The sequence below is a fragment of the Bos indicus genome, chromosome 1, assembly GCF_029378745.1.
Source record: "Bos indicus isolate NIAB-ARS_2022 breed Sahiwal x Tharparkar chromosome 1, NIAB-ARS_B.indTharparkar_mat_pri_1.0, whole genome shotgun sequence".
Classification (NCBI taxonomy): Eukaryota; Metazoa; Chordata; class Mammalia; order Artiodactyla; family Bovidae; genus Bos; species Bos indicus.
Window position 1 is genome coordinate 130,918,064 of NC_091760.1, and position 16,051 is coordinate 130,934,114.

A 16,051-nucleotide genomic window follows, 5' to 3' on the forward strand; every position below is an offset into this window, starting at 1 on the left:
CATTGGATGTGAAGAGTAATAGTTTTATTTGAACTTTTAAAAATTTTCTAGGAGAGAGGGAGGGGAAAAAATTCTCCAAATTATTAATATTAACATTATTATAATATTTACATGCTATTCACTAATAAAATACATTAGATACTTTTCAAGCATTTAAATAAATTGAAAATTTACTCAAATCACCTTTTCACAAATATACTTACATTATACTATATAAGATATTTAAGGTCTTTTAAAAAGAATGCAAAGTATCTCACACACTTGATTTTAAAATTGATCATTGTACTTAAGAACCTGTTATTGATGTTAACATCATGAATTTAAATGTCATTTAAAAAATACCTGTTTCTGTTGTATTTTATGTTCTTTTCTTACCCATTGTTTTTATTTATTGTTAGGTTTTATTCTTTTTTTAATTTGGAGAGAGTTCCCTTCTCAGGGTAAATACATATGTAGAATCAGGGATACAAAAATTAGGAGTGTCTTTCAGAATATTTCTACTAGAATCAGTTACCTAGATGGACAGACTCCTTTTCATAGTTAGACCTTGTCCATTATACAAGGAACTACCTAAGTTATTGGCTCTTCCAGTCAGATATGTTTGATTTTGTTGTGACCCTGGTCATCGTTAAGGTGACAGTTAAATAAAAAACCCTAAATAAAAAGTTCAGTTAAATAAGAAACTTAAGGTCTGTTTGCTGCTGCTGCTGCTGCTGCTGCTGCTGCTGCTGCTGCTGCTAAGTCACTTCAGTTGTGTCCGACTCTGTGCGACCCCATAGACGGCAGCCCACCAGGCTCCCCCGTCCCTGGGATTCTCCAGGCAAGAACACTGGAGTGGGTTGCCATTTCCTTCTCCAATGCATGAAAGTGAAAAGTGAAAGTGAAGTCGCTCAGTCGTGTCCGACTCTTAGTGACCCCATGGACTGCAGCCTACCAGTCTCCTCCGTCCATGGGATTTTCCAGACAAGAGTACTATTTAATTCACTGAAATTATAAGGCTTTTAATTTATTCATTAAGACCTATATATGTGTTCTGGAATTATGTAATTCCAGATATAATGTAAGTATCTGTGCTTATTTGCATCCTTTTTAGTCTAATTTTGTTAGAAACAAATCTGTTTTAATTTTAAGCATTATGTGTGTATAAAAATTCATATTAAAGCTTTTGGAAAAAAAGTCTGTTGTTCTGAAAACAAAGGAGATTATAAGAGGGCATTTCTTCACCCTATATCTTAATGTTGATCCTTTTCTGTCTTCTTGTACTTGTAGCGGGAAGAAGCAGAATGGGAAAACATAAATGTGCTGTTGATGATGCATGGCTTAAAGCCTTTATCTCTAGTCAAAAGAACAGATATGAAAGGTAATCAAATTATATTCTTGCTCCTTAAGATAAAAAGCTTCTTTTTTTAAAAAACATTTTCAATCTTAATGTTTTTCTTATCTTCATTTTTACTATGTGTATTAAATTTCAAAAAATGTAGATCTCATCATTTTTGACAAACAGTCATCACAGACGATGAGGGAGAATTTAAAAACAATGATGGAGGAAACATCGCGTCAACAGAACATGATCCAGGAGCTCATAGAAACTAATAAACAGCTTAAGTAAGAAAATGGAAAAAAATCTGTTTTGAATTGTATGTGAACAAATGATATGCATTTAAAAAAATAACTCGCTTGAAAAGAATCTTGGAATTTAATTTTCCATTGATTAAATATAAAGTAAAAAATATTTTTAGTAGGTAAATCTTTTGGTAATAGCTTCGATATATACTGATACCCTATGTTTCCTTGTTGGTTTGTGTTATAGAAATTTTAAGAATGCAAAAAAATTTTAGAAAGTTGTTATGTTGGTAGATGGATATGTTGGTTGATATGATTTGTTACTATTACTAAGAGAAGGAATTGTATGTCTGTTACTAGAAATGAACTTCAACAACAGCAAAGCCGAGCAGCAGATCAGGAACAACGAGCTAATGACTTGGAACAAATTATGGAGAGTGTGAAGTCCAAAATTGGTGAAATGGAGGATGAATCTGTAAATAGGGTTTGCCAGCAACAGAATAAAATAAAAGAACTTCAAAAGGAGCATAAAGTTTTACAGGTAATGAGTTAAACATTTTCTTACATGATAGTCTTAAAATACCTTGTCAATGTTACAGGTGACTTCCATGTTGCTTAATTCAGTGATTCTTATCTTCCTTTACCTATTATTGTCATTGTCTTGAAATTCTCTCTTTGCTGTTTCCAGAATATTTTCTCTTCTGGTTTTCCTCTAACCCCACTGGTTATTTTTTGATCCCTTTGCTGATTCTTCTCATTTTCCATGACTTATCCCTTCAGTTCAGTCGCTCAGTCGTGTCCGACTCTTTGCGACCCCATGAATCGCAGCATGCCAGGCCTCCCTGTCCATCACCAACTCTCGGAGTTCACTCAACCTCATCGTCCATCGAGTTGGTGATGCCATCCAGCCATCTCATCCTCTGTCGTCCCCTTCTCCTCCTGCCCCCAATCCCTCCCAGCATCAGAGTCTTTTCCAATGAGTCAATTCTTCGCATGAGGTGGCCAAAGTATTGGAGTTTCAGCTTCAGCATCAGTCCTTCCAATGAACACCCAGGACTGATCTCCTTCAGAATGGACTGGTTAGATCTCCTTGCAGTCCAAGGGACTCTCAAGAGTCTTCTCCAACACCACAGTTCAAAAGCATCAATTCTTCAGCACTCAGCTTTCTTCAGTCCAACTCTCACATCCATACATGACCACTGGAAAAACCATAGCCTTGACTAGACGGACCTTTGTTGGCAAAGTAATGTCTCTGCTTTTTGCCCTTCCAAAGAGTAAGGGTCTTTTAAGTTCATGGCTATAGTCACCATCTGCAGTGATTTTGGAGCCCCAAAAAATAAAGTCTGACTCTGTTTCCACTGTTTCCTCATCTATTTCCCATGAAATGATGGGACCAGATGCCATGATCTTAGTTTTCTGAATGTTGAGCTTTAAACCAACTTTTTTACTCTCTTCTTTCACATTCATCAAGAGGCTCTTTAGTTCCTCTTTACTTTCTGCCGTAAGGGTGGTGTCATCTGCATATCTGAGGTTATTGATATTTCTCCCGGCACTCTTGATTCCAGCTTGTGCTTCATACAGCCTAGCGTTTCTCATGATGTACTCTGCATATGAGTTAAATAAGCACGGTGACAGTATACAGCATTGACGTACTCCTTTTCCTATTTGGAACCAGTCTGTTGTTCCATGTCCAGTTCTAACTGTTGCTTCCTGACCTGCATACAGATTTCTCAAGAGGCAGGTCAGGTGATCTGGTATTCCCATCTCTTTCAGAATTTTCCACAGTTTATTGTGATCCACACAGTCAAAGGCTTTAGCATAGTCAATAAAGTAGAAATAGATGTTTTTCTGGAACTCTCTTGCTTTTTTGATGATCCAGCAGATGTTGGCAATTTGATCTCTGGTTACTCTGCCTTTTCTAAAACCAGCTTGAACACCTGGAAGTTCACAGTTCACATATTGCTGAAGCCTGGCTTGGAGAATTTTGAGCATTACTTTACTAGCGTGTGAGATGAGTGCAATTGTGCGGTAGTTTGAGCATTCTTTGACATTGCCTTTCTTTGGGATTGGAATGAAAACTGACCTTTTCAAGTCCTCTGGCCACTGCTGAGTTTTCCAAGTTTGCTGGCATATTGAGTGCAGCACTTTCACAGCATCATCTTTCAGGATTTGAAATAGCTCAACTGGAATTCCATCACCTCCACTAGCTTTGTTCTTAGTGATGCTTTCTAAGGCCCACTTCACATTCCAGGATGTCTGGTTCTAGGTCAGTGATCACACCATCGTGATTTTCTGGGTTGTGCTCATCCCTTAAACCTTTCTTTTTCCTATAAATTCAAATGTCTTTGGTGATGCTCAATCTAAGTCATAGTACTTTTAAATCTGTGGCACAGGCTTCTTCCCTTAATTCCAGACTAACATCCTGCATCCTACTTGATATCTCTATTGGATGGATAATTAGGCATGTAGAACTTTTTAACATGTCCAAAACCATACCTGGATTTCCTCCCCAAACTTTTGTCTTTTAGTCTCCACTCTGGTCCAAGTCACTTTCATTTCTTTACTGTGTCTTTCTTGGTTTCCCTACTCCAAGCCTTGCCTTTTTCAATGTGCTCTCAACATTGTAGCACAGAACACTCTAACTTTGCGTTTTCTTTTTTTTTAAAGGGAAAAATCCAAAACTCTTTACCGTGATCTTACATGATTGTCCCTGTGTTACCTTCTGACTTCATCTCCTGTACCTTTTGCATATTCTATTCCAGTCACACTGACATTCTTGATTTTCTTTGAACATTTGCCTTGAACATTCTCACTTCAGGGACTTTGTATATTTTGTTCTTCCTTTTTCCCTTTACCATGCATGCTTTTTTTAGCTGCACGGTTTGTTTTCTCTCTGCTTACTCAAGTGTCACATCACTATCTCTCCGGGATTCCATTTTTGACTACTTTACTTACAATTGGCAGTCCTGTCCCCCACATATCATCTTGCCTTCCCTGCTTTGTTTTATCCATAATTCCTATCACCATCTAACATGCTGATATACTATACAATTTGTTTTGTTTGTATATCTCTGTGTTAGAATGCAAGCTCCGTGAGGGCTGATATTTTTGTCTGTTTTGTCTAGGGCTGAGAAAATGTCTGCTTTATTATTAGTATCAATAGATACTAATAGATATTAGTATCAATATCAATAGATATTTGAATTATTGATTTTTAGTTTTATGTTTATTGAAATAGCAATGTTATAACATTGAATAATTAATTCCTAATTTAAAAAACCTCTTTTAAAACTTGGGTGTTTATTGTAATTGAAAGAAAGAAATCTTTTGTAGGGAAAATCAATATTTAGTCGTATAAGACATTACAGATACTTAGAAACAGTATATCATTATAAGTGTTTTCTGTTGGCACAGCATTATGTGTACCTGTTGCATACAAGGTGTTTAGGCTGCCTAAAGGGACAGTACTCCTTAGGCAGGGTCTAGATGTCCCCTCAGTTTATGCTAGCAGCATTGGAAGGATGTGATAAGTTAAATTTCAGGGATCAGAGAGAAACAGCGGGAGATACTAAGAATTTCTGGTATGAAGCTGCGGGCAGTGGTTTCTGCCCTCATTTAGGCTGCCAGCTTGGGGCCAGCAGTGCTGGACCTATTGGTGTTCATAGCTCCAGAGAAGACACTATCATTCTTTGGCCAAGTCTGTTTCTGTTATTCATCAGTCAATAAGATCTAGCATTTGCATTTTTAGGTTTGCTTTGTTAGGTAGCGTTCCTCATCAAAAGTATATTCTAAACTCTCTCTGTGGGGAGGGGGATTTTGGACATATTGCTCCATGCATTTGATTTTGACCATCATCTCAGATATAGGACATGTAGAAATATGAAGCTCTTTAGCTCAGGGGTCCCCAGTCTCTTGGATCTAATACCTGGTAAAAGGTGGAGCTGATGTAATAATAATAAAGTGCACAGTAAATATAATACACTTGAGTCATCCCAACCCCCACCTCTCCCATCTGTAGAAAGATTGTCTTCCACAGAATCAGTTGCTAGTGCCAAAAAAGCTGGGGACCGTTGCTTTAACTCATCAACTTACTGATGTGGGAAGCAGCCATCAGGTGGTACTGATAGAGGGCGTTGAAGGCAGAGAGATCTGTGTGGGTTTTTTTTTTTTTAAGGAAGATACCTATTTTTTTTTCCTTACAGAGATTGATCTATAAATAATCACAAACTGAATTATTATAATGTAAGGCTTACGAGTTTACCAGGGTTTTAGGTAATTCAAAGAAAAATGCTTGACTATTCATTGATAAGGGGTGATTTGAATGGAGTGTCATGTATTTTCTGTCAAGTATTTCATCTGTCCTAAATGAATTATAGGCCATTTAACTTTTCACTTCAGGTTTCAGAGTTTTGTTATATAGCTTTTAAATGTGTACAGAGGAAGTCTCATGTTCCAGTCGGCCATGGAAAACAGACAGAATTAGGGTGGGGGCGTGAAAACTTGGTTTTGTGGCAGGGTGTGTGTGTGCTCAGTAGTGTCTGACTCTTTGCCACCCCATGGACTGTAGCATGCTAGGCTCCTCTGTCTGTGGAATTTTCTAGGCAGGAATACTGGAGCAGGTTGCCAGTGCCTACTCCAGGGGATCTTCTTGACCCAGGGATCGAACCCGTGTGTTTCTTGCATCTTTTGCATTGGGGATTGGATTCTTTACTGCTAGGCCACCTGGGAAGCCCTGGGGAAGGGTATCTATGCTAATTTGAACAATTGAAATTAGTTGCTTGCTTGTTTCTTAAGTATGTGAAGGGTACTTTTTATAGGATGATGACAGAAATTGGCAAAACCTCAAGGGCAATTCCCAAGGAATTGCTGCCCCTCAGTGTTGCCTGATTTTTTGTACAATTCTATCACAGATTGGTCATATATTCTATTCTGTACTAGTTAATTTGTGCCTTCATGGGGAAGATGGAAGTGCTCCTGGAAAAGAATTATTTCACAGTTTGAGGCACATTTTTTGGGGGGCATACACTTGTTTCCGGTTTTAGAATGGTTTAGTGCTGCATATTTTGCAGTTGAGAGAAAGGAAGCATTGATTTTGTGTGTATGTGGCAAAGAGATCAAGGAAATTAACAGATGTTTGACAACAATACTTTGAAAGATTGTTATTGAGAGATTGCTGGGAAATGCAGAAACGAAAAGACAACATTTCTATGTTCTGCAGTGCAGTTTTCCTTTTTCTGTACTTAGACAACATGTGTTAGCATCTGTGAATATAGTTTTATATACTTTTCAATCCTCTAAAGATCAATGCAGAGTACATCATGTGAAATGCTGGACTTGATGAAGCAGAAGCTGGAATCAAGATTGCCAGGAAAAATATAAATAACCTCAGATATGCAGATGACACCACCCTTATGGCAGAAGGTGAAGAGGAACTAAAGAGCGTCTTGATGAAAGTGAAAGAGGAGAGTAAAAAAGTTGGTTTAAAACTCAGCATTAAAAAAATGAAGATCATGGCACCCAGTCTCATCACTTCATGGCAAATAGATGGGGAAACATGGAAACAGTGACAGCTTTATTTTCTTGGGCTCCAAAATCACTGTAGATGGTGACTGCAGCCATGAAATTAAAAGATGCTTGCTCCTTGGAAAAAAAGATATGACCAACCTAGACAGCATATTAAAAAGCAGAGACATTCCTTTGCCAGCAAAGGTCAGTATAGTCAAAATTGTGGTTTCTTCAGTAGTCATGTATGGATGTGAGAGTTGGACTATAAAAAGAAAGCTGAGTGCTGAAGAATTGATGCTTTTGAACTGTGGTGTTGGAGAAGACTCTTGGACTGCAAGAAGATCCAACCAGTCCCTTGGACTGCAAGGGACCTAAAGGAAATCAGTCCTGAATATTCATTGGAAGGACTGGTGCTGAAGCTGAGCTCCAGTACTTTGGTCACCTGATGTGAAGAACTGACTCATTAGAAAAGACTCTGATGTTGGGAATAATTGAAGGCAGGAGGAGAAGGGGACGACAGAGGATGAGATGGTTGGATGGCATCACTGACTCAATGGACATGAGTTTGAGCAGGCTCTGGGAGTTGGTGATGGACAGGGAGGCCTGGTGTGCTGCAGTCCATGGGTCGCAAAGAATCAGACATGACTGAGCGACTGAACTGAAAGATCTAAGCAGATAATTTGTTTTAAATCAGTGTGATCAGTATCAGCATGTAGTCTCCCTCCTCTTTCTCCATAGGGAATATATGGATCAGAAAGCTGACCTTTGCTTTTCTTTTAGTGGTTACCTTAAAGATTAAAATATTCACTCTTGACTTCTCAAAATGTAGTGTTACTTTGTACTTTCTACCTTATTCTATGACATTGGTAAAATTGTTTTATAATTGTTACATTCTCCAACTTATATTATTGTTGTGTATTTCAATTCTGTATTTTTATTCTCTATACATTTATTTACTACTGACAGTTGAAATAGCAAAAAATATTTTTTCCTGTTGTTTAAACTTTTAATAAGCAGAGGAAAAAATTCTAGTTTTATACTGTCTGTCCTATTATGTATTGTTCCAGCCATCCAGGGTGGGCTTCCCAAGTGGCTCAGTGGTAAAGAATCCACCTGCTAATGCAGGAGATGCAAGAGACACCAGTTTTATCCCTGGGTCAGGAAGATCCCCTAATGGAGGAAATGGCAACCCACTCCAGTGTTCTTGCCTGGAAAATGCCATGGACAGAGGAGCCTGGAGGGCTACAGGCCGTGGGGTCACAAAGAGCTGGACACGATTGAGCGCACACCACCTCCTTTGGCAAACCACTCAGTGTAAAGCCACCAAGCTCTTCTGTATACCTCTCCACAAGTCCTTTAGCTTCAATTTCTTTTTTTACTTTTGTGTTGGATTTCTCTATCGACTTTAGCTTTCTGAAATACACAGGGAACCACGAGACAGAGTGTTTCTTAGGACCAAATGAGAAAATAGATCTACTGTTTATTAACATCAGCAAGATATTCCTAATGTATGATGGCCTTATAAGTAACTGACATCTAGGTAGGGAGGAAAGAGATATAGGAAGGATGGCAGGGCTTATTAAAATTGTTATTGGGCCCTCTCCAGATTCTTGAACAGTAATACCTTATAAATATGAATATTGCTCCCACAAGATTCTTAAGCTTTTTAGTGAAAGGATAGCTTGCGCACAAGGGAAAAGGTGGAAAAGAGTGCCAAATTCTTGAGAACTTCCAGGGAAGTCCGGTTTTAGAAGGATTGTGAGTGAGGGGGCCACAGTGTGCCTGATTAGCTTGTGCTCAATTCTTGGATTGGTTGGCATCAAGGTGAAGTTTCAGGTATCATCAACCTTCCGATTTCAAATGTTCTGGTGTCTACATGCTTGCAGTCAGCAGATTTCATCTGAAGGGGGTCTTCCTCCTATAAAAACAACTTAGGAATGTGTGTCAGGCTTTTATATCTTTCAGGGAACTGGGAGTTCAATGATTCTGCTTTGTGGCAGATTTATATGTACATACATCAGTGGAACAGAGATAATTTTTTATTCCTGTGGGTCTCTGGGTGTTATCTCTGAGGCCCAAGCCTTCAGGTACTTTTGTTCTACCAAGCCTGTCAAGGCCATTTTCTTGGTTCTTTTCTAAAATGGTATTCTTGTCGTCCTGTCTCAAAATCATTGTTCATCTTTCACTCAACATGCTTATTTTAAGATTCATGCATGTTGCTGGATGTATCAACAGATTATTACGTTGTGTGAATATACTGCAGTTTGTTGATTTGCCTGTTGATGGACATTAGGCTTGTTTCTACTTTCTGGCTAATACAAATAAAACTTTTACAAAATTTGTGTTATTCTGTGGCCTTATGCTTTCTTTTTCTCTTTGGTAGATACCTAAGACCAGAATTGCTAAGAGTAAGTATATAGTTAACTTCTTAAGATGCTGCCTGTGACTTGTCTTCATTCTGTCAGTGTCTTTGAAGGAGCATAAGTACTTACTTTTGATGAAGCTCACCCTATCAGTTTTTTTTTTTTAATAGATTGTGTTTTTGATTTGTAAATAAAGACAACTTTTCATAATCCAAGGTTACAATATCCAGTTGTTCCACCACTATTTGTTTAAAAAAACTATCCTTTCTCCATTAGATTGCCTTTGTAAGTTTAGTGAGAATCAGTGTATGTGTGTGTCTATTTCTGGACTATCCTGCTACATTGATATATGTATCTTTCCTTACACCAGAACCACATTGCTTTGATTACTGTTAATCTGAAATTAGGCACTCTGATTCTTCTCCTTTTGTTCTTTTTCAGTATCATGTTGGCTGTTTAATTTTTAAAACATTTTGAAATTTACTAAAAAAAATTTATTGGAGTATAGTGGATTTACAATGTTGTGTTAGTTTCAGATGTACAGCAAAATAAATCATTTATATCTTACATGTATCTTTTTTTCAGATTCTTTTCCCTTATAGGTAATTGCAAAGTATTGAGTAGAGTTCCCTGTGCTATATAGAAGTCCTTAATTAGTTATCTATTTTATATATAGTAGTGTGTATATTATCAATCTCAGTCTCCCAATTTATCCCTTCTTCCCACCCACTTCACTTCCCCCTTGCTGCTGCTGCTGCTGCTAAGTCACTTCAGTCGTGTCCGACTCCGTGCATCCCCATAGATGGCAGCCCACCAGGCTCCGCCGTCCCTGGGATTCTCCAGGCAAGAACACTAGAGTGGGTTGCCATTTCCTTCTCCAATGCATGAAAGTGAAAAGTGAAAGTGAAGTCCTTCAGTTATGTCTGACTCTTAGCGACCCCATGGACTGCAGCCCACCAGGCTCCTCCGTCCATGGGATTTTCCAGGCAAGAGTATTGGAGTCGGGTGCCATTGCCTTCTCCACCACTACCCACGCCCCCCCCCCCGCCCCCCGCAGTAAATATATGTTTGTTTTCTACATCTGTGACTCTGTTTTGTAAATAAGTTCATTTGAACCTTTTTTGTTTCTAAATTCCACATATAAATGGTATGATATGATATTTATCTTTTTGTGGTCTGACTTACTTTACTCAGTATGATAATCTCTGGGTTGATCAATGTTGCTGCAAATGGCATTTTGTTTTTTTATGGCTGAGTAATATTCCATTGTATGTAAGTACCACATCTTCTTTATCCACTCCTTTGTCAGTGGACATTTAGGTTGCTTCCATGTCTTGGCTAGTGCTGCAATGAACACTGGGGTGCATGTATCTTTTTAAATTGTAGTATTCTCTGGATATATGCCCAAGAGTGGGATTGCTGGATCATATGATAGTTCTGTATTTTTTGAAGGAACGTTCATACTGTTCTCCGTAATGGTTGTACCAATGTGCATTCCCACCCATAGTGTAGAAAGGTTCCTTTTTCTCCACACCCTCTCTGGCTTTATTGTTTGTAGATTTGGTGATGATGGTCATTATGATTGGTATGAAATGTTATCTTATTGTAGTTTTGATTTGCATTTCTCTAATAAGTGATGTTAAGCATATTTTCATGTGCTTTTTGCTATCTGTATGTGTTTGGAGAAATGTCTATTTAGATCTTCATCTTCCACCCATTGTTTGATTGGGTTGTTTCTTTTTTTATATATTGAGCTTACATAAGCTATATGCTTTGTAAATTACTCCCTTCTTGGTCGCTTGGTTTGCAAATACTTTAGCTCACATGATTTGTGGAATCTTGGTTCCCTAACCAGGGCTTGAACCTACACCTTTGGCTGTCTTTTGGTGTATGATTTCCTTTGCTGGGCAAAAGTTATTAAGTTTAATTAGGTCCAATTTGTTTATTTTTGTTTTTATTTTCATTACTCTAGGAGATGAATCAAAAAAGATACTTATGTGATTTATGTCAGAAAGTGTTCTGCCTTTGTTTTCCTCTAAGAGTTTTATAGCATCCGGCCTTACATTTAGATCGTTATTCCATTTCAAGTTTATTTTTGTGTATGGTGTTAGTTAGATCAAACCAGTCAGTCCTAAAGGAAATCAACCCTGAATACTCAGTGGAAGGACTGATGGTAAAACTGAAGTTCCAGTGCTTTGGCCACCTGATGCGAAGCGCCAACTCACTGGAAAAGACCCTAATGCTGGGAAAATTGAAGGCAAAAGGAGAAGAGGGCAGCAGAGGATAAGATGGTTAGATAGCATCACTGACTCAGTGGATATGAACTTGAGAAGAATCCCAGAGCTAGTGAAGGGCAGGAAACCCTGGTATGCTGCAGTCCATGGAGTAGCAAAGAATTGGACATAGCTTAGCAACTGAACAACAACAAATGGTGTTAGTGTTCTAATTTCATTTCTTTCCCTGAAAATGGATTTTTACTCTGAAATTTTAGCATGTCTTTTTTATGTGTTTATTTTTATTTATAATTTATTTATTTGGCTGTGCCGGGTCATAGTGGTGGCATGTGGGATCTAGTTCCCTGTCCAGGGATTGAACCTGGGCCCTGCATTGGGAGCACAGTGTCTTAACTGCTAGAATGGGAGGCCCCTAATTTCATTCTTTTGTATGTAGCAGTCCAGTTTTCCTATTACCATTTATTGAAAAGACTGTCTTTTCTCCTGTGTATATTTTTGCCTCCTTTGTCATAGATTAGGTGACCATAGGTGTATAGGTTTATCTCTGGACTTTCTATCCTGTCCCATGGATCTATATTTCTGTTTTTGTGCCAGTTCCATACTGTAAGTCAGGGAGCCTGATTTCTTCCAGCTCTGTTTTTCTTTCTCAAGATTGCTGTGGCTACTCAGGGTCTTTTATGTTTCCATATAAATTGTAAAAATTTTTGTTGTAAAAAAAATTGTAAAAATTTTTTGTTCTGTGAAGGATGCCATTGGTAATTTGATAGGTGTTGCATTGAATCTGTAGATTGCTTTGAATTGTATAGTCATTTTGACTATATTCTTTCAATCCAAAAACATAGTATATGTCTCCATCTGTGTCATCTTTGATTTCTTTCATCAGCATTTTATAGATTTCTGAGTATAGGTCTTTTGCCTCCTTAGGTAGGTTTATTCTTCAGTATTTTATTCTTTTTGATGCAGTAGTAAATGGAATCATTTCCTTAATTTCTCTGATTTTTTGTTGTTAGTGTATAGGAATGTAAGAAATTTCTGTGTGTTAATTTTGTATCCTGCAGCTTTATCACATTCATTGAGCTCTAGTAGATTTCTGGTAGCATCTTTAGGATTGTCTCTGTGTAGTATTACATCATTTGCAAACAATGGTAGTTTTACTTCTCTTTCAGTTAGGTTTCCTTTTATTTCTTTTTCTTCTCAGAAAGCTGTAGCTAGAACTTTGAAAACTATGTGAATGAAAGTGGTGAGAGTAGACATCCTTTTCTTGTTCCTGATCTTAGAAAAACTAAGTTTTTCTCTCTTGAGATTGATGTTAACTATGGGTTTGTTGTATATGGCCTTTTATTATGTTGAGATAGTTTCCCTCTATGGCCACCTTCTGGAGAGTTTTTTTTGTTGTCATAAATGGGTGCTGAGTTTTGTCAGAAGTTTTTTCTGCATCTACTGAGATGATCACGTTTTTATTCTTCAGTTTGTTAATGTGTTGTATCATATTGGTTTGCATATGTTTGCATCCCTGGGATAAATCTCACTTGATCGTGATGTATGATCTTTTTAACGTGTTGTTGGATTGACTTTGTTAGTATTTTGAGGATTTTTGCATCTGTGTTCATCAGTGATACTGGCCTGTAATTTTTTTTTTTTTGGTGGTATATTGTCTAGTTTTGTTTTCAGGGTAATAGTGAAATGAGCTTCCTTCCTCTGCAGCTTTTGGAAGTTTCAGGAGGATAGATGTTCAGTCTTTTCTAAATGTTTGATAGATTTTGCCTGTGAAACCATCTGGTCCTGGACTTTTTTTTGTTATTGGAAGTTTTTAAATCAGTTTCAATTTCAGTACCTGTGGTTGGTCTGTTCATATTTTCTATTTCTTCCTGGTTCAGCCTTGAAAGTTTGTACCTTTCTAAGAGTTTTTGCATTTCGTCCAGATAGTCCATTTTATCGGCATATAATTTCTTGTAGTAATTTCTTATGATCCTTTGTAATTCTGTGCTATCAGTTGTAACTTCTTTTTCATTTCTAATTTTATTGATTTGAGCTTTCCTCTCACCCCCCTTTTTATGATGAGTCTAGCTAAAGGCTTATCAACTTTATCTTTTCAAAGAACCAGCTTTTACCACCAATGATCTTTTCTATTGCTTTCTTCATCTCTAATTCCTTTATTTCTGCTCTGATCTTTATGACTTCTTTCCTTCTACCAACTTTGGGTTTTGTTTGTTCTTTCTCTAGTCGCCTTAGGTCTAAGGTTAGGGTTTTTTTTTTTAATAATTTTATTTATTTATTTTTGGTTGCATTGGGTCTTCATTGCTGCATGTGGGCTTTCTCTATTTGTGGCAAGCGGGGACTGTTCTTCATTGTGATACATGGGCTTTAGGCACATGGGCTTCAATAGTTGCAGCATGTTTCTCAATAGTTGTGGCTTGTGGGTTCTAGAGTATGGGCTCAGTAATTGTGGTGCATGGACTTGGTTGCTCTGTAGCATGTGGAATCTTCCTGGACCAGGGATCAAATCTGTGTCCCCTGCATTGGCAAGTGGATTCTTATCCAGTGTACCACCAGGGAAGTGCCTGTTTGTTTATTTATTTTTGGTTGTACTTGGTCTTCCTTGCTGCAGGTGGGCTTTCTCTAGTTATGGCAAGCGGGGCTACTCTTCTTTATGGTGCACGGGCTTCTCATGTGGTGGTTTCTGTTGTGGAGCACAGGCTCTAGGCGCATGGGCTTCAGTAGTTGTAGCAAGTGGGCTCAGTAGTTGTGACTCGCAGGCCCTATGTGCTCAGTAGTTGTGGTGCACAGGCTTAGTTTCTCCACAGCATGTGGAATCTTCCCAGACTAGGGATCAAACCCATGTCCCCTGCATTGGCAGGCAGGTTCTCATCCACTGTACCACCAAGGAAGTCTAGGTTAGGTTGTGTGAGACTTTTCTTGTTTCTTGAGGTGAGGTGAGATTGATTTGCTACAGTACAATCTATTGTATTTGTGTGTTTTACAGTTGTTGTTGTTGTTGCTGTTTTACCTGTAATTGATAGAATGTTGTGGTCGGAAAAGATGCTCGATATGATTTCAGTTTTCTTAAATTACTGAGGCTTAATTTATGGTCCAAGATGTGATCAATGCTGGAGAATGTTCCATATGTGCTTGAAGGAAGTATATTCTGCTTTCAGATGGAATGCCCTATAAATATAAAAATATAAAGTTCATTTGGTCTGATGTATCATTTACAGTTTATATTTCCTTATTGATTTTCTGTCTGGATGATCTATCCATTGGTATAACTGGAGTGTTCAACTCCCCCACCATTACTGTGTTACTATTGATTTCCCTTTTTATGGCTATTAATATTTGCCTTAAATATTGAGGTGCTCTTATGTTTGGTGCATATATATTTATAATTCTTAAATTTTCTTATTGGATTGATCCCTTGATCATTATGTAGTGTCCTTTCTTATCTGTGTTGGCTATTTGAGATTCTTTACATTTCCATATGAATTTTCTAATTCTGTTGTTGATTTCTACAGAGAAAGCCTGATTAGATTTTATTGTATATGTATTTCCATTTGGGGAGAATTAGCATCTTAACAATACTGAATGTTCTGATCCATGAATGTGATATCTCTCCATTTGTTTAGGTTTTTCCTTAACTTTTTTCAACAGTGTTTAATAATTTGAGGTGCACTGATTTCCCACATGTTTCATCAGTTTTATCTCTTAAGTATTTAATATTTTTGATGGTATTGCAAATATTTGTATTTTCTGTTTCAGTTTCTCATTATTCATTGCTGGTTGATTTTTTTCCCCTCTTTTTTTATTGTGGTAAATTATTTCCCTAACATAAAATTTACCATTTTGAAGTGTAAAGTTCAGTGGCTTTTAATACATTAACATTGTTGTACAACAATTCTCACCATCTGCAGAATTTTTTCATCTTCCCAACTAAAACTCTATACTGGCTAAATAGTAACTGCCCATTCCTCACTCCCTGCAGCTCCTGGCAGCCATCATTCTACTTTCTGTGTCTATTGATTTGACTACTCTGGGTACCTCATGTAAGTGAAGTCTTATAGTATTTATCCTTTTGTGACTGCTTATTTTATTTAGCATAATGTGTTCAAGATTCATCCATGTTGTGGCATGTGTCAGAATTTTCTTTAAGTCTGGATCCTCAGCAATGGCCACAGGACTGGAAGAGGTCAGTTTTCATTCCAATCCCAAAGAAAGGCAATGCCAAAGAATGCTCAAACTACTGCACAATCGCACTCATCTCACACACTAGCAAAATAATGCTCAAAATTCTCCAAGCCCGGCTTCAACAGTTACATGAACTGTGAACTTCCAAATGTTCAAACTGGATTTAGAGAACACAGAGGAATCAGAGATCAAATTGCCAACATCCAT

The 16,051-nt window shown here is 37.7% G+C and overlaps 1 protein-coding gene across 15 annotated transcripts in view; it reads left to right on the forward strand.

Annotated features, from left to right (window-relative positions):
• The window catches only part of CEP70 (centrosomal protein 70), a 100,770-nt gene that overhangs the window by 29,996 nt on the left and 54,723 nt on the right, over window positions 1-16,051 (forward strand). For 14 of the 15 annotated variants that reach the window (XM_070794162.1, XM_070794158.1, XM_070794152.1 and 11 more), the window contains 3 exons: window positions 1,270-1,360; window positions 1,482-1,605; window positions 1,924-2,104. In XM_070794162.1, the coding sequence (XP_070650263.1) occupies window positions 1,270-1,360; window positions 1,482-1,605; window positions 1,924-2,104 (396 nt within the window). The remainder of the gene's footprint in view (window positions 1-1,269; window positions 1,361-1,481; window positions 1,606-1,923; window positions 2,105-16,051) is intronic. The other variant, XM_070794176.1, reaches the window with a different exon arrangement.